Genomic DNA, 17,665 nt, shown 5'->3' on the forward strand with positions numbered 1-17,665 from the left:
GCAAATATATGCAACAGGCTCGTTAAGCACATATAGTAAGAATGAACTATACAAAATAATATTATTGTTGGAAAAATTCCTACGTTCATGCTTAAATCATAATTGACAGCAATTATGTAATATGACACAGCTAGCACACTAATTGTAATTCATTTCATCCTAAAATATTGCCTATGTCAGAAATACATTAGCTTATGAAATGAAAAATCCCATCTATTAATAGGATTAACTAATTTAAGCACAAGCTTATTAGTAATATTTTAGGATGAAATGATAGACTCCAAAGTGAACTTGAAAAGTAGATTCCATTATCTTTCAAACATATATATGCAGAGAAAGTCCAATTCCAACCATTAGAAAGACAAAATCATAGCAACCTCCTCAGATACTACTCATTTCCAAGTCCAAAGAAAAAAAAAAACTGAATACAATACAATACTTATCCCATAATTATTGAAAGATATGATGGTGAAAAGCATATGTGCAAATCATGAAGTTTATCTTTTTCAGGCAGACGAAGTATAGTTTATTCACTTGTCGATATGATAGAATCTTCAAAGGGATCATCTAGGACCTGAGAGTTCATCTGGCAGGATATGTTCAGTTGAATCTACTATTATCCAATTTGCATTACGGTTATGCATATCGTTATTGTTAAATTCTTGTCGATTTGTCTCTTCTTTCTTCCATTGCTCCCATTTTTTGGCCAAACCATCACCTTCTAGCATTCTCACCACCTCAGACATTTTCGGTCTTTTCATTGAGGACTCTTGTGTGCATAGTAAACTCACTTGGATTAACTGTTCTATATCATCAACATCATAATTTCCCTTCAATTCTGCATCTACAAGTGTTTCCAACTTTTTGTCTTCGAGAAGTCCTTTAACCTGAGAGAATAGAACGTTGCAAAGAGCTTAATGCATATCATAACTTAACAAAAATTGTTCATGTACAAATGGCAGTTAAATTTTATAAAACCTACCTTATTAGGTAGCCATATATTAGCATCATCATTGGCAAGACGTCCTCGATCAAAAGTCCTCTGTCCAGTTATTAATTCAAGCAGCGTCACTCCGTATCCAAAAACATCATTCTTTTCTGAACACTTTCCATTTATGTAGTACTCAGGTGCCATATACCCAAACGTACCACAAATCCGAGTATATGTTACATGGGTGTCTTTGTAATCCATAAGCTTTGCTAAACCGAAATCTCCAATAACAGCTTCGAAGTTCTCATCCAAAAATATGTTTGCAGGTTTCACATCACGATGAATAATCTTAGGGTCACAATGATCATGCAAGTAAGCAAGCCCCATCGCAGATCCCAGGGCGATATTCTTCCGCATTGGCCACTCAAGCGGCGGTTCAGAATCATTTCGTTCTGCAAATTAAAACAGAATCAATATACATAGACAAAGTTTTAAAATTTGAGGTATTTAAGAATTTCAATGCTTTTGAGTAGCTACCAGAGAATACTCAAGAAATACTAAGGTGTTATTTGTGAGATATTGGATCAAACTCTAGTATGGTCGAATGGTAGCTTCTTGGTTCGACAGGATTAAGCATGAAGTCGAAGGTTGTTCACATGCTTGTGTCGAAGATGCTAGGGTTGTTAGCATGTTAAATTAGGTTTTAGTGTTTAAACCCTAATTTGTTAAGTTAGCTTGTTTATTAAGTTGGCTTGTGTAATGGGCCTTGTGGAAAAAGCCCATTAGTTAGTATGTTAGGTTTTATTATAAATAGCATACTAGTCTCTCATCATTGCTAAGCTGCAAATCCTAATTTAGGGTGAGAGAGGTTATTTGTTATTCTTGTAAACTTGTAATCTTGTTTTAAGAGAAAGTAAAAGAATAACAGTTATAACCAATTCTTGTGTTCTTATTCTCTTCCATAATTCCCTATTATACTTTGTTATTGGTATCGTTTTTCACAACAAATTGGTGCGGTGAGCGTGGAGAAGATGCCTTCAACAAAGTATGAGATTGAAAAGTTCACCGGAGTGAATGATTTCGGTCTGTGGCGCTTGAAGATGAAAGCCCTACTGGTTCAGCAGGGTTGTTTGGAAGCGTTGAAGGGAGAGGCAGCCATGAATGCAGAATTGACGGCAGCGGAGAAAACAAATATGATCGAGAAAGCACACAGCGCAATTTTGTTGAGCCTTGGTGATAAGGTTCTCCGGCAGGTATCAAAGGAGACGACGGCATCAGGGTTATGGGTGAAACTTGAAAGTTTGTATATGACCAAATCGCTGGTAAATCGACTCTACCTAAAGCAAGCTTTGTATTCGTTCAAGATGATTGAAGACAAAGTATTGGCTGAGCAGTTGGATATGTTCAACAAGCTGATTCTTGATCTTGAAAATATTGATGTGAAGATTGATGATGAAGATCAAGCGTTGTTACTATTGTGCGCTTTGCCTCGATCACATGCTCACTTCAAAGAAACTCTCTTGTATGGAAGGGAGTCCCTGACGTTTGAAGAAGTTCAATCAGCCTTGTACTCTAAGGACTTGAATGAACGAAAGGAGCATAAACCTTCGACTGTTGGCGAAGGTTTGGCCGCTAAAGGAAAACTCTTACGAAAGGATGGTAAGTTCGACAAGAAGAAAGGCAAAAGCCAGTCGAAGACTTACAGTGGCGAAGCATCTAGCATTCGATGCTACCATTGTAAGAAGGAGGGTCACACAAGAAAGGTGTGCCCTGAACGCTTGAAATATCATGGAGGTAAGGATAATGGCAACGCTGCCATTGTTCAAGATGATTTCGAATCATCTGATGTTCTTGTGGTTTCAAGCAGTGACTCTAAGAAGGAGTGGATTATGGATTCAGGTTGCACTTGGCACATGACTCCAAACAAAGACTTGTTCGAGGAATTATGTGATCAAGATGGTGGATCAGTATTGCTGGGAAACAACAAGGCTTGCAAGATTGCAGGTGTTGGATCTGTGAGATTCAAGCTCCATGATGAGTCAATAAGGTTGTTGACTGAAGTCAGGTATGTTCCTGATTTGAAGAGAAATCTGCTTTCTCTTGGTGAATTCGACAAGAAAGGATATGTTTTCCAAGGAGAGAAAAGTATCCTAAGAGTCATGAAGGGTTCGAAGGAAGTCTTGAGAGGCGTGAAGAAACAAGGCTTGTATACCCTTGAGGCTGAAGTTGTAAGTGGTTCGACAAATGTTGCATCCACGAAACCTTTGTCGAAAACAGAAATCTGGCACATGAGATTGGGCCATGTCAGTGAAAGGGGTCTGGTCGAATTAGGGAAACAAAATCTGCTTGGTGGAGACAAAGTCGAAAAGCTGAAGTTTTGTGAACCCTGTGTACTTGGAAAATCTTGCAGAGTGAAGTTCAACAAAGGCAAACAAAGAACACATGGATCCCTTGATTACATCCATGCTGATCTTTGGGGGCCTGCAAGGTGTCCATCACATTCAGGAGCAAGGTATTTTCTATCCATAGTAGATGATTATTCCAGAAAATTATGGGTATTCATCCAGAAGACTAAGGATGAAACTTTTGAGAATTTCAAAAGTTGGAAGACTCTGGTTGAAAATCAGACTGGCAGAAAGGTTAAGAGGTTGAGAACCGACAATGGCCTTGAATTTTGCAATGAGGCATTCGACAGTTTCTGTGCTGCCTCTGGTATTGCAAGGCATAGAACTACTGCAGGTACTCCACAGCAAAATGGTTTGGCTGAAAGGTTTAATCGAACTATTTTGGAGAGAGTCAGATGCATGTTGACTAGTGCGGGGTTAACAAAGGTGTTCTGGGCTGAGGCTGTTTCGACAGCAACATATCTGATAAACAGATGTCCTTCGACAGCGTTAGATATGAAGACACCTGAAGAAGTTTGGTCGGGACATCCACCAGATCTCGACAAACTGAGAGTATTTGGCTGCGTAGCCTATGCTCACATTAGGCAAGACAAGGTCGAACCTAGAGCTCTGAAATGCATGTTCATGGGATACCCTGAAGGAGTCAAAGCTTATAGGCTATGGTGCCTAGAGCCAGGTCACAGGAGGTGTATCACCAGTCGAGATGTAGTTTTCAATGAAGCTGAAATGGCTTTTAAGAAAACTAATGATGTTGGTCGAAGTACAGAAACATCTGACGAAGAGCTGGAACAGGTAGAGATTCCTGTTGAGGTGGAGCATGTTGATGCTGAATTGCATATCCCAGATGAAGTCGAAGAAGAAGCAGAAGATGCTGAAGTTGAGGAAACTGACGATGACTACCTATTGTCGAGAGATAGGTCGAGAAGAGTCATCAAGCCACCTCAGAGACTTGGATATGCAGATCTTATAGCTTATGCCTTAATCTCTGCAAGTGAGGTTCTAGACGAAGAACCTAGAGACTATAAGGAAGTTATGAGGAGTCGAAATAAGACTGAATGGCTGAAGGCCATGGATGATGAGATGAAATCTCTTCATGATAATCATACTTGGGAACTGATCAAGAAACCTGTTGGGGCAAGGTTAGTCAGCTGTAAATGGATTTTCAAAGTTAAGGAAGGAATTGAAGGAGTGACGTCGAAAAGATACAAGGCAAGGTTAGTTGCCAGGGGTTTCACTCAGAAAGAAGGTGTCGACTTCAATGATGTGTTTTCTCCTGTTGTGAAGCATAGGTCCATTCGAATGTTGCTTGCCATGGTGGCACAGTTCGATCTTGAACTGGAACAGATGGATGTGAAGACTGCGTTCTTGTATGGTGATCTAGATGAAACGATCCTAATGAGGCAACCTGAAGGGTATGTCGAAAAGGGGAAGGAAGATTATGTGTGCAAGTTAAAGAGATCTTTGTATGGGCTGAAACAATCTCCTCGACAGTGGAATAGGAGATTCGACAAGTTCATGGCACGCATAAGTTTCATTAGAAGTCAGTTCGACCACTGCGTTTACTTCAGATTTCGACCTGGTAATTCATTTGTTATTTTGTTGCTTTATGTGGATGATATTCTCATAGCAAGCAACAATGTTGAAGATGTGATGAGGGTGAAGGCTGAACTCAATAAGGAGTTCGATATGAAGGATCTGGGAGCTGCTTCCAGGATTCTTGGAATTGACATTCGAAGAGATAGAAAGAAGTCGAAGTTATGTCTATCTCAAGAGGCATATCTACGGAAGATTCTTGAAAAGTTTGGTATGTCGAATTCGAAGCCAGTTGTGACTCCAACAAACCCTCAATTCAAGCTGAGTATTGATCAGTGTCCCAGTACTGATGTCGAAAGAGCCTATATGAATAGCATTCCGTATGCTAATATAGTTGGTTCTTTGATGTATGCTATGGTTTGTACTAGACCCGACATAGCATACGCAGTAAGTCTTGTAAGCAGGTACATGGCGAATCCTGGAAAGGCTCACTGGCAAGCATTGAAGTGGATTTTAAGGTACATAAATGGGTCTCTGAATAGAGTCCTAATTTATGGTGGAGCCTTGGGTGAAGATAGTAAAGCAGTAATAGAAGGATATGTCGACTCTGATTATGCAGGTTGTATGAATTCCAGAAAATCTATTTCTGGATATGTTTTCACTATGTTTGGCACTGCAATTAGTTGGAAAGCAACACTTCAGAAGGTTGTTGCTCTATCAACCACTGAAGCGGAGTATATTGCCCTAACTGAAGCTGTGAAAGAAGCATTGTGGCTTGAAGGTTTTGCGAAGGAGCTAAAACTTCAAGGTCGAGGTATCACTGTTAAATGTGATAGTCAAAGTGCAATACACCTGTCGAAGAATTCAGCCTATCATGAGCGAACTAAGCACATTGATGTGAGGCTGCATTTCGTCAGAGGAGTAATCGAGCGTGGAGAAGTCCAAGTGCTGAAGGTTTCGACTGAAGACAATGCTGCTGATATGATCACCAAGACATTGCCGAGTTACAAGTTTTTCCACTGTATGCAGTTGATAAAGCTGCATGAAGAAAGCTAGTTTGTTCCTTGACGTTGTAGAGTTAGGTCCAAGGTGGAGATTTGTGAGATATTGGATCAAACTCTAGTATGGTCGAATGGTAGCTTCTTGGTTCGACAGGATTAAGCATGAAGTCGAAGGTTGTTCACATGCTTGTGTCGAAGATGCTAGGGTTGTTAGCATGTTAAATTAGGTTTTAGTGTTTAAACCCTAATTTGTTAAGTTAGCTTGTTTATTAAGTTGGCTTGTGTAATGGGCCTTGTGGAAAAAGCCCATTAGTTAGTATGTTAGGTTTTATTATAAATAGCATACTAGTCTCTCATCATTGCTAAGCTGCAAATCCTAATTTAGGGTGAGAGAGGTTATTTGTTATTCTTGTAAACTTGTAATCTTGTTTTAAGAGAAAGTAAAAGAATAACAGTTATAACCAATTCTTGTGTTCTTATTCTCTTCCATAATTCCCTATTATACTTTGTTATTGGTATCGTTTTTCACAACATTATTTTTATCATAAATAAAAATGAACCAGAAACAAGTTTGATATTGAAGACTAACACTAATAAATTTTTTTGCCAGAAAAGGGCATGTGAGAGAAAAGATGGGGGAACCTCGTAAACGTGATAATAGACTTCCATTGGCCATGTAAGGACTCACAAGCAAGCGTTCAGTAGACGTCATGCAAAAACCACGAAGCCGGAGTATGTTACGATGCACAGCCATGCTGATCATTTCAACTTCTCTTTGAAAATCCAGCTCCATATGTAGTATATGTTTCTTAGAAATTCTTTTTACTGCTACAAGAGTGCCATCAGCTAAACGTCCTTTATAAACCTTTGCAAATCCACCCCAACCTAGGAAATTTTTTTCACTGAAGTTATCTGTCGCTACAAGCAGCTCACGTAGAGAAAACTTTTTAAGCAGACCAAGGTGAACTTCAGGATGCTCCTCAGCTTCCGCTGTAAAAGATGGACAAAATGTCAGTTCACCAGTAATTAACAACTATAAATATATAAATTAATGAGCATGTGTACCATCTTTTCTGTTATTTAACTAACCAGGAACGTCAAAGAATTGATCACGTGGTTTTCTTTTTCGCCAACAAGCAAGTGCAATTGCAGGGGCTGCAAACAACAGAGTCGCACCCGCAGCAACTCCTCCAGCAACAGCTCCAGTATTACTGCTACCTGAAAAAATGATTAACCATGAGGAACACCATCCTTTTCCATAATTACTGAATAAACATTTGGAAAAAGCCATATAGCCAATGACTATCAATTATCAAAACAACAGCAATAATGGTAGGTAAGAGAAAGGTTAGAGGCAGATTAAAAACAATTGCGAAGTATATGAAAAATATAATACTTGTTTGACATGGTGGCAACCCTTGCTTAATATTTCAAACTTTTAGGTAATGTGGTTTTTTAACATGACATCAATATCAAGACCTAGTTTGGCTGTTTTATCTCGTCTTAAAGTTAAACTTTAGGAGAAAAAAGAGTTGAGTTTGGTTTCAATTCTAGAGTATTTTGAGCAAGCTAGTGTTATATTCTGAATTGAAGCTTTCTGTTTAAGTTATTCTTTAACAATTTAAAATCAATGAACCTGAAGAAGCTGGTGATGGTGGAGAAAGTGGCTCAGGAATAATTTTTGGTAGTTTCAAGTGAGGATTGTTTTGATAACTGTAAAGTAGAACACATGGCATTAGCAACATTTCATGTCATTTGTGAACCATAAGACAGATATGAACAGTATTATTTGTACTGACTTGACAAAGGTTAATAATGAAAATGAACCGTTCACTGGAACATCCCCTTCTAGATTGTTGTTTGAGAGATCACTGTACTCCAAAATGTCCGCTGTGTCAATTTACTCATGGAAAAATTCGATTCTAGTATAAATAAAAATCTACTTCGACTATAAGGAAAATCTAAATAAAGAAGTAACACTCACAGAACTTGCAGCGTAGAAACATTTGTCAAAGACACGGGAATACGGCCACTCAAAGTATTATCATTGAGACGCCTATATTTAAGAGCAAGATGAGTTAAAGTAATAATTTATTGAGAAGCATATTTTTCAAACAGAGATGGAATTCATACACACACTCTCAGAACAAAATTGTTACACAGGAAATAGCTAATGCAAAGCCACGGTTTCTACCAAGTTTCGAGAGCTTGGTTCTTTCCATCAGGAAACACAATAAAAGGATGTTGAATAAGGAAGTAAAACAATTGAAACAAACACGAATAAATTTTACAGATAAAAGATACAAGCATAATGAAAGCATGTCTTACAGGAAACGTAGTTTTTGAAGTTTGCCCAATGTATTGGGTATAGTACCACTTATATTGTTCAAGTAAAGATCCAAGCTCACCAAGTTTGCCAAATTTCCTAGCTCTTCGGGGATTTTACCTGTTATACGATTATTATAAAGTTCCCTGCCAATGAAAAAGGAACAAAGTTCAAACTTGTGGGCACACAAAAAAGTCCAGCATATATAACTGAAAGGTGACAATCATATTCATATTATTTGTATGAAGCTGATGTATTGTGAATTCGACGAGACAAACCGAAATAGAGTGAAGAAGATAAAGAAATTGATTTGATGCATAACCACTCAATATAGAGCTACTGTTTGTATGATCCTTTAAAGCAAACAGCAAAACAGAAAATAAGGTTGAGCTTAATCTGCTCAAAAACACTCAAATATACTCAAAACTTACAAGTATTGCAAATTGGAGAGATGACCAAGGTTTGAAACCAGTGTACCAGAAAGGTCCTGATTTCCAAGATCACTGTCCAAATGCAACAAAAAATAATGATTCAATATGCGGATAAACATTCATAATAAAAAAGCTACAGGTAAAAATGACATATCAACTTTGTAAACCATTCCTTAATATGGTATCACCATTTGAATGAAAGAAATGAAATTAAGTAGTATGACTTACAAACTTGTTTGCATTATTCTTAATTACTTAGACTCAAGTCAAAATTCTCAACATGGTATGAGAATGAAATGAGATGAGTTAAGTTTCAAGACTCTAATTCACTTGCTAATTCATGGCAAAAGTCAAACATTAAAAAGAAATGATTATGAATGATGATCAGTAGATTCAAGGTGATGAAAGCATCTTATTTTCAACTAGACCTTACCCAAATGAATCCCTATTTGAGAACTTTAAATGAAAAAGGAAAGAGAAGTGAACAAACTTGTTGATTTCTAAAAGACTCAAAGTAAAATTTCATTTGGTCGACTCTATTACTTATGAAAGGAAAAAAGAAAAGTTAATCTTTAACAAAACCTTACATTAAACTTTGAGTTCTTACTCATGAAATGATCTTTTTTGGGGCAAAATTTTACTGTATGACACAATGATGTCACTCTTTAGGAACGATTAGCCACAAAAAGGTTCTAATAATGTAAAGCCTAAGATGGATGTGTCCTGGATAGACACTTGATTAGAGAAAATCATTGAGCAGAATCGTCAAATTATACTGTGAGCGGTATAGTGACATCTATCTTTATACAACTGTCCAACGCAGAAGGTTTTAGGGCCATGAAACTTGAGAACCCTGCCATAAAAGGTCAACGAAAGCGCAACATCAAAGTACACACTATTCTAATTCATAATGTCTCTCACTTTATGTCATCATTGACTTGAATGTTAGAGTGTTTGAAGGTACACCCCTGCCGTCCAAATTGAAGCATCGAGACTGAAACCATACACCAAAATTCACCATCTCTTTAGTGAAGCACTTCGGCCTTTATAAGACGAGGCCCTGTAACAAATGAAGAGTTTAATGGATGTGCAATGTTTTTTAAAACGATTTTTCCGCCAACACTCTATTACAAATCATCATATTGACACCCATGTTCACTTTAAAATAATTTGAATCTCATTAGTTATCTCTGTAAAACATATTTATACTAATGCTACATATTTTCTATAAAGTCAACTCAGTTAGTAGTTGTGTTTGTGCAGAGACATCCGATTGTAAGGGCGAAGGTTCAAACCTGCGACATTCAACTTATTCATCTTTAAAAATGAAATTTCGACCATTAGATTACTAGACAAAAAGACAAAAAATCTCATTAAAACTTGGGGTTTTCTTTATCCTTGCTTACCCTTCCTAATCCTAATTTTAAATTAATAAAAAAATTAAAAGGATATCATACTGCCAAAGTAGAGCTTATGAAATGAAAAATTCTATTTAATTATAGGATTAATTAATTTGGCCACAGGCTTATTAGTAATAGTTAATATCTAGTTTAACATCATCGGTTATTGGCTAAATGATAGACTCCAAACTAAACTCGAAAGTAGATTCCATTATCTTTCTAAATGATAGACTACAAATCAGGAAATTTATCTTTTTCAGGCCAGAAGAAGGATTGTGTATTCACTTGTCGATATGATAGAATCTTCAAATGGATCATCTAGGACCTGAGAGTTCCTATGGCTGGATACGTTCAGTTGAATCTAATTGTATCCAGTTTGCACTAGGGTGATGCATGTGGTTGTTGTTAAATTCTTGTCGATTTGTCTCTTTTTTTTGCCATTGCTCCCATTTTTCTGCCAAACCATCACCTTCCAGCATTCTCAAAACCTCAGACATCTTTGGTCTTTCCATTGGGGACCCTTGTGTACATAGTAAAGCCACTTGGATTAACTGCTCTACCTCATCATTATCACAGTTTCCCTTTAACTCTTCATCTACAAGTGTTTCCCACTTCTTGTCATTGAGATGTCCTTTAACCTGAATTCAAAACAATGCCAGACAGTTACCATAAATGATTAGTAATCTGTGTCAATATTACATTATAGCCTAAGCAATACCACAATAACCTAAATGGTCTCTATAATATTTGTTTGATATTATGCAAGGCATAGAGATACACTCAATAATGATGCTTGAGAGAATAGAACATTGCAAAGAGATAAGTGAATGTCATAATTAACAAAATTGTTCAAGTACTAATGACATATTCAAAGTTAATAAAGCCTACCCAATCAACCAACAACACATCGTCATCATTGGCAAGTCTTGCTAGATCAAAAGCCCACTGTCCTGTTATTAGTTCAAGAAGCATCACACCATATCCAAAAACATCTGTCTTTTCTGAAATCTTTCCAGTTGACAGGTACTCAGGTGATATATGCCCAATCGTACCACGAACAGCAGTAGTAACATGTGTATCTTTGTAACCCATAAGCTTTGCTATACCGAAATCTCCAACAACTGCTTCAAAGTCCTCATCCAACAATATATTTGCAGCTTTCACATCACGATGAATAATCTTAGGGTCACAATGATCATGCAAGTAAGCAAGCCCTCTGGCAGATCCCAGCGCAATATTCTTTCGTATCAGCCACTCAAGTGGCGGATCAGATTCACTACGTTCTACAACATAATCAATATACATAGACACAGTTTTAGTTTGAAAGTGGAAAATTTGAAAGTCAACCGTAAGAGCACTCGTTGCATTGAAAAATTTGAACTAGTTACAAATTTCCGTTGTGTCTGTGTAGCTGTCAATATTTGGGAAATACTAATTGTTATTTTTTTTTCAATAACAAATCAAAATAAGAATATGAGTGAAAAGATAGGGCACCTCGTAAACATGATGCAACACTTCCATTGGCCATATAAGGATACACAAGCAAACGTTCAGTAGATGTTATGCAAAAACCACGAAGCCGGAGCAAATTGCGATGCACAGCCATACTGATCATTTCAACTTCTCTTTGAAATTGTAGATCCCCATTCTGTATCCTTTCCTCTTTAAGTCTTTTTACTGCTACAAGGGAGCCATCAGCTAAACGTCCTTTATATACTTTTCCGAATCCACCTCTGCCTATTATATTTTTGTTACTGAACTTATCTGTCGCTACTAGCAGCTCGCGCCAGGAAAACCTGTTAGGCAGACCAAGGCGAAGGCGAACTTCAGGATGCTCCTCACCTGCCGTGGTAAAAGACAGGCTACATGTTGGCTCACCAGTAATTAACAACTATAGAATATAGCTATTACGAGCATGTAGACCGTCTTTTCTGTTATATAACTAACCAGGAACATCAAAGAAATGATCGAGTGGTTTTCTTTTTCTCCAGTAAGCAAGTGCAATTGCAGGGGCAGCAAACAACAGAGTAGCACCAGCAGCAACTCCTCCTGCAATAGCTCCAGTATTTTCGCTACCTGAAAAAAGGATTTACAGTCTAATTAGAAAGTATAAGTCTATTCGAAAAATAGATTATGACTGATTCACACCCAACACAATGAAAAGGATTAACCTCGTTTGGTTCTTTTATACCATCTTAAAATTAAACTTTAAAAAAAAAAGAGTTGTGTTTGGTTTTAATTCTAGAGAGTTTTGAGCAAGCTTGAGTTATATTCTTAATTGAAGCTTTTGTCTCAAGTTATTCTTTACTAATTCAAAATCATTGTCGACAAAAAAGCAAACATCGTCAAACCTGAAGAAGCTGGTGATGGTGGAGAAGGTGGCACAGGAATGATTTTTGGTAGTTGCAAATGAGGATTATTTTGATAACTGTAAGTTGGAACACATGGCATTAGCAAATTTTCATGTCATCTGTGAACAATGAGACAAAGATATGAACATAGTTATTTATTTGTACTGACTTGACATAGGTAAATGATGAAAATGAACCATTCACTGGAACATCCCCTTCAAGATTGTTGTTTGAGAGATCACTGTACTCCAAGAAGTCCGTTGTATCAATTTATACATGGAAATATATATGATTCTAGTGCAAATAAAAATCTGGTTTGAATTCTGTAAAAAAAACTACTTCGACTATAACTAATGGCAAATCGGAATAAAGGAGTAACACTCACAGAACTTGCAGCGTAGAAACATTTGTCAAAGACACGGGAATGCGGCCACTCAACATGTTATTATTGAGACGCCTGTTTTTGAGAACAAGATGAATTAGCGTAATAAATCATGATAGACAACTAGTTATATAAATCATGATGCATACTGATGGCTGCTATATACAACTGATAAACATGTACTGTGTTGAACTGGTAACGTCTTTGGTAGACAGAGATCGAGACGATCAAAACATGTAACAGATATTGTTAAGACTTCTTACAAATAATTAGAAATACCTCAACTATTTGATTCAATTTTCATATAACCACACTATTGCGTCATGTAATAATAACCAGCAGCAGCAATAACGGAACAAACAAGACTACTTTTTTAGGCATTCATTTTTGTTTATTGCAGCTTTCTTGATAAGTCGTATTGTAGAGGCTACAAAATCTACCACATTTTGCATCGGGAAACACAAAAAAAAGGAAGTTGAAAAAGGTAAGCCTGTAAAACAATTGAAACAAACACAAATAATTTTTGTAGATCATAGATACAAGAATAATGAAAGCATGTCTTACAGGAAACGTAGTTTTTGAAGTTTGCCAAATGTATTGGGTATAGTACCACTTATATTGTTCAAGTAAAGATCCAAGCTCACCAAGTTTGCCAAATTTCCTAGCTCTTCTGGGATTTTACCTGTTATACTATTATTATAAAGTTCCCTGCCAATGAGAAAGGAAGAAAGTTCAACAAATAACAGAAAGATGACAATCTAAGATGTGTGTGTGTGGGGTGGGGTGGGGGGTATAGTCCTCGCTTATATAGATTCATAAGATTTCATAATCAAACAGAGATGGCGCAGCAGGAACTTGAGTTTTGGTACTGTAAATAAAAAGCAAAATGCAATCTAAAATAGACGAGTTAACGGATCAGTTAAAAATGCTAAGCTGGTTTAACAATTGATTGGCTTTTTTTCCTTAATTCGCAAAACTAATGGTATGTTTGGTTATGCGGAAGAATACTGGAGCCGTGCGACTAGGGGCTGATTTTCAGTGAAAATGAGTAGCTAACAATACTTGCTTCGGAAAAAATGTGCATCTATGGTGTAGCTGATGCAGAAACAATCAGATGCTAAGTACATCTTGCCTAGACTTAAGTGATTCTCTGTCATGTCTTCCAGATGAGGGATCACAATTTTGAGATCCGAGTGCACAACAGGTATCTTTATGGAAAAAACTGTTGGGAATTGAAAAAAATAAAAAGAATAATAACTTAAAGTTTTAACATGAATAAGAGTATCAATCAAGAAACAGAAACAGTTAATATTTGGTCAGCAATATGATATATGAGTGACAACTTACAAGTACTGCAAATTGGAGAGACCGCCAAGGTTTGAAACCAGTGTACCAGAAAGGTCCTGATTTCCAAGATCACTGTCCAAATGCAACAAAAATAATTAAAATAATGATTCAATATGCGGATAAACATTCATAATAAAAAAACTACAGGTAAAAATGACATATTGACTTACATGGCGATCACGCTGTTATGTTCATTGCATGTAACATGAAACCAAGTGCAGGGATTAGGAAGTGTAGCATCCCAATCTTGAAGAACATTATTAGGATCCTTCAAGTTCCTCTTCAATGTATTCAGTGCATCACCTGTGCTAAAGAAAGAACCAATCTTGAGATGCAAATATAAAATTTAGTTTCTTAAGATATCTATCTATAAATAAAAAGGTTGAAAGAGTAAAGAGAAAAGTAAGCAGTGACCTTCTGGATTGGAAGAAGCTTTAAGCAGCAAATGAAACAACATAATTGCCCAAAAAAGAAAGGTAGGTTTAGAAGATGATGAAATCAGTCTTTCCTTCATGTTTATTCAATTACAACAATAACAAAACAGCGTCATAAATCATTCATTCATAATAAAACACAAACCTTCTTTTCATCAACATTTTGACTTGTTGACCCAAAGAAAAATCGTTAGTGAAGTGAAGTTTATGGTTTAATTATGACTTTTCTTTGTTTTATTTCCATCCATAATATTTATTTATTTTTCAATAATATTTAATTTTTAAGCACACGTTCATTGATTAAATAGAGAAAAAAAAAGTAACCACTAATCACCGATAAAATATTTTTACACTGTCAGTCAATCAGGAGCATGTATTCAACCAAGTCACATTTTTAATTTAAAAATACTGATATGACATGACAGAATGTTCTAATTTTATCGGATGATAGTGTAGTGCACTACTCTTAACCTCTTAAATATAATATAAAAGGTCAATATTAGTAATTGAATATTTGAATGCAGTAATTTCTTAGAAAGATTAAAAATTAATTATTTTTCAACATACTCAGCGAAATAATAAGTTAAAGGGTCATGCTAATGCTAACATGTTAAGAGCTAAATCTAGAATTTTTTTCTAAAAAATTGTGCATTATTTTCATAAAAAATTTATAATTAATGTGTTTATTACGTTTTCCAATACAAATTTACTATATTTAAGTTTCTTAACATGTGCCCCATGTTAGCTTTATCCTAAGTTAAATAATAAGTGATATGAAGAAACGGTGAAAGATGAACTTACGGTGCAGGCAGGAAGAAAGATCTTTTTTGTAAATTGGTTCTGAACCGTCAGATTTGGATAGTTTGTATGAAAGATCGGATATTACACTTGAAGGACAATCTAGGGCATCTGGTTGCTCAAGTCGAAAAGGGGAAAAATCGAATGTACAAACTGAACTTGAGAAGCGTTCGAGGAAAATGTTTGCAAGTCAATGTCGAAGACAAAGCGTCGCTGTGGCATCTACGTTTTGGTCATCTACATCATGCTGGTCTGAGAAGGTTAGCAAAGAGGAACATGGTGCACGGGCTACCAGACATGGACCATGAAGGAAAGTTTTGTGAAGAGTGTGTGCTTAGCAAACAAACAAGAACCTCATTTCAAAAGAAGGCCGAATATCAATCTAAACATATTCTCGAACTGATTCATACCGACATATGTGGACCAATCACTCCGGAATCTTTCAGTGGCAAAAGGTATTTCATTTCCTTTATCGATGATTTCTCACGAAAGACTTGGGTTTATTTCTTGAAAGAAAAATCTGAAGCATTCGAGGTGTTTAAAAAGTTCAAAGTGATGGTGGAGAAGGCAACTGACAGACACATCAAAGCAGTTCGATCTGACAGAGGCGGTGAGTATACTTCAACAGCCTTTATGAAGTATTGTGAAGAGCAGGGCATAAGGAGATTTCTAACTGCACCATATTCACCTCAACAAAACGGTGTGGCTGAAAGGAAGAATCGAACAGTTCTCGACATGGTTCGATCAATGCTTAAGAGCAAGAACATGTCGAAGGAATTTTGGGCAGAAGCTGTACAATGTGCCATTTATGTTCAGAATCGATGTCCTCATTCGAAAACACCACAAGAAGCATGGAGCGGACAAAAGCCAACAGTTTCTCATTTCAAATTATTTGGTAGTGTGGCTTATGCACACATACCGGATCAACGAAGAACAAAGCTTGAAGACAAAAGTCAGAAATACATATTCATTGGATATGATGAGAAGACAAAAGGGTACAGGTTGTTTGATCCCATAAGCAAGAAGGTGATAGTGAATAGAGATGTTCGAGTAAACGAAATGAGCAAGTGGGACTGGAACAATTCGACAGAAGTTATCGTCGATGTTGGAGAAACATCAGTCGCTATACCGACAAGCACTTCATCTGACCTTGAAGATTCTGACACTGAAGATGAACCTCTGCAACCTAGAATGCGAAGCCTGCAGGATTTGTATGATACAACAGAAGAGGTGCATCTTATATGTCTTTTGGCAGATACTGAAAACATTAGCCTCGAAGAGGCGATGCGAGATGAAAAATGGAAAACTGCCATGAACGAAGAGATCAAGGCCATTGAACGTAACAACACATGGGAACTAGCAGAATTACCAAAAGGAATTCAACCCATCGGTGTGAAGTGGGTGTTCAAGAAAAAGATGAATGCTCAAGGCGAAATAGAACGTTATAAAGCGCGGCTTGTTGCGAAGGGATACAAACAGAAAGCTGGAATCGATTATGACGAAGTATTTGCTCCTGTTGCAAGAATGGAGACAATTCGATTACTTATATCACAAGCTGCTCAATTCAAATGGCCGATATTTCAAATGGATGTCAAGACAGCATTTCTAAATGGTGTGCTCGAAGAAGTTTACATCGAACAACCACCCGGATACATGAAAGTTGGAAAAGAAGAAAAAGTGCTAAAGTTGAAAAAGGCGCTTTATGGGTTGAAGCAAGCACCGCGAGCATGGAATACACGCATCGACACATACTTCAAAGAGAACAGTTTCAAGCAATGTCCTTACGAACATGCTCTGTATGTAAAGAAGAATGGAGGTAACCTGTTACTCGTTGCTCTCTATGTCGATGATCTAATTTTCTTGAGTAACAACAGTCAGATGATAGAAGAATTCAAGGGCACAATGACACGTGAATTCGAGATGACAGACTTAGGTCTGATGAGATTCTTTCTTGGTCTGGAGGTTCGACAAGAAGAAACAGGAATTTTCATTTCACAGGAGAAATATGCAAAAGAAATCTTGAAAAAATATAAGATGGAAAACTGTAATCCGATATCGACGCCAATGGAACCAGGTGCAAAGTTGTCAAAATTTGATGGAGGAGAACGCATCGAAGCAAGCAAATATCGAAGTTTGGTAGGAAGTCTTCGATATCTCACATGTACAAGGCCAGATCTTTCGCTTAGTGTCGGAATTGTAAGTCGTTTCATGGAGGAACCAGTATATACACATTGGAAGGCATTGAAAAGAATCCTTCGATACATCCAAGGCACTGTGTCACTTGGAATGTTTTATTCAAGAGCAGAAGATTACAAGCTGATTGGTT

General features: G+C 36.9%; 2 protein-coding genes across 2 annotated transcripts; both read right to left on the minus strand.

Moving 5' to 3' along the window:
• Positions 1 to 286: 286 nt before the first annotated feature.
• LOC131645119 (BRASSINOSTEROID INSENSITIVE 1-associated receptor kinase 1-like) lies at positions 287 to 8,761 on the minus strand. The gene is made up of 9 exons (XM_058915778.1): positions 8,628 to 8,761; positions 8,199 to 8,342; positions 7,855 to 7,926; positions 7,670 to 7,741; positions 7,507 to 7,583; positions 6,960 to 7,088; positions 6,513 to 6,860; positions 983 to 1,383; positions 287 to 887 (listed from the first exon to the last, which is right to left on the minus strand). Exons 1-9 carry the CDS (start codon positions 8,744 to 8,746, stop codon positions 564 to 566), a joined length of 1,686 nt encoding a protein of 561 aa, XP_058771761.1. The 5' UTR covers positions 8,747 to 8,761; the 3' UTR covers positions 287 to 563.
• Positions 8,762 to 10,098: 1,337 nt separating this feature from the next.
• LOC131645117 (BRASSINOSTEROID INSENSITIVE 1-associated receptor kinase 1-like) lies at positions 10,099 to 14,674 on the minus strand. Its single transcript, XM_058915776.1, has 11 exons — positions 14,522 to 14,674; positions 14,278 to 14,410; positions 14,108 to 14,179; positions 13,325 to 13,468; positions 12,764 to 12,835; positions 12,548 to 12,619; positions 12,379 to 12,455; positions 11,975 to 12,103; positions 11,522 to 11,869; positions 10,916 to 11,310; positions 10,099 to 10,665 (listed from the first exon to the last, which is right to left on the minus strand). Exons 1-11 carry the CDS (start codon positions 14,619 to 14,621, stop codon positions 10,363 to 10,365), a joined length of 1,845 nt encoding a protein of 614 aa, XP_058771759.1. The 5' UTR covers positions 14,622 to 14,674; the 3' UTR covers positions 10,099 to 10,362.
• Between the last annotated feature and the right edge of the window lie 2,991 nt (positions 14,675 to 17,665).

The sequence above is a fragment of the Vicia villosa genome, linkage group LG1 (assembly GCF_029867415.1).
Source record: "Vicia villosa cultivar HV-30 ecotype Madison, WI linkage group LG1, Vvil1.0, whole genome shotgun sequence".
NCBI classification, from domain to species: domain Eukaryota; kingdom Viridiplantae; phylum Streptophyta; class Magnoliopsida; order Fabales; family Fabaceae; genus Vicia; species Vicia villosa.

Coding starts and splice junctions, on each gene's coding strand:
- LOC131645119 (XM_058915778.1), bottom strand. CDS start 8,746: ATGTTTATCCGCATATTGAATCATTATTTTTTGTTGCATTTGGACAGT. Junction 7,584..7,669: donor TCATTATTAACCTTTGTCAA/GTCAGTACAAAT, acceptor TCTACTTTACAG/TTATCAAAACAATCCTCACT. Junction 888..982: donor ATATATGGCTACCTAATAAG/GTAGGTTTTATA, acceptor CTATTCTCTCAG/GTTAAAGGACTTCTCGAAGA.
- LOC131645117 (XM_058915776.1), bottom strand. CDS start 14,621: ATGAAGGAAAGACTGATTTCATCATCTTCTAAACCTACCTTTCTTTTT. Junction 11,870..11,974: donor TCATTTCTTTGATGTTCCTG/GTTAGTTATATA, acceptor TTACCACGGCAG/GTGAGGAGCATCCTGAAGTT. Junction 11,311..11,521: donor TGTTGCATCATGTTTACGAG/GTGCCCTATCTT, acceptor ATTATGTTGTAG/AACGTAGTGAATCTGATCCG.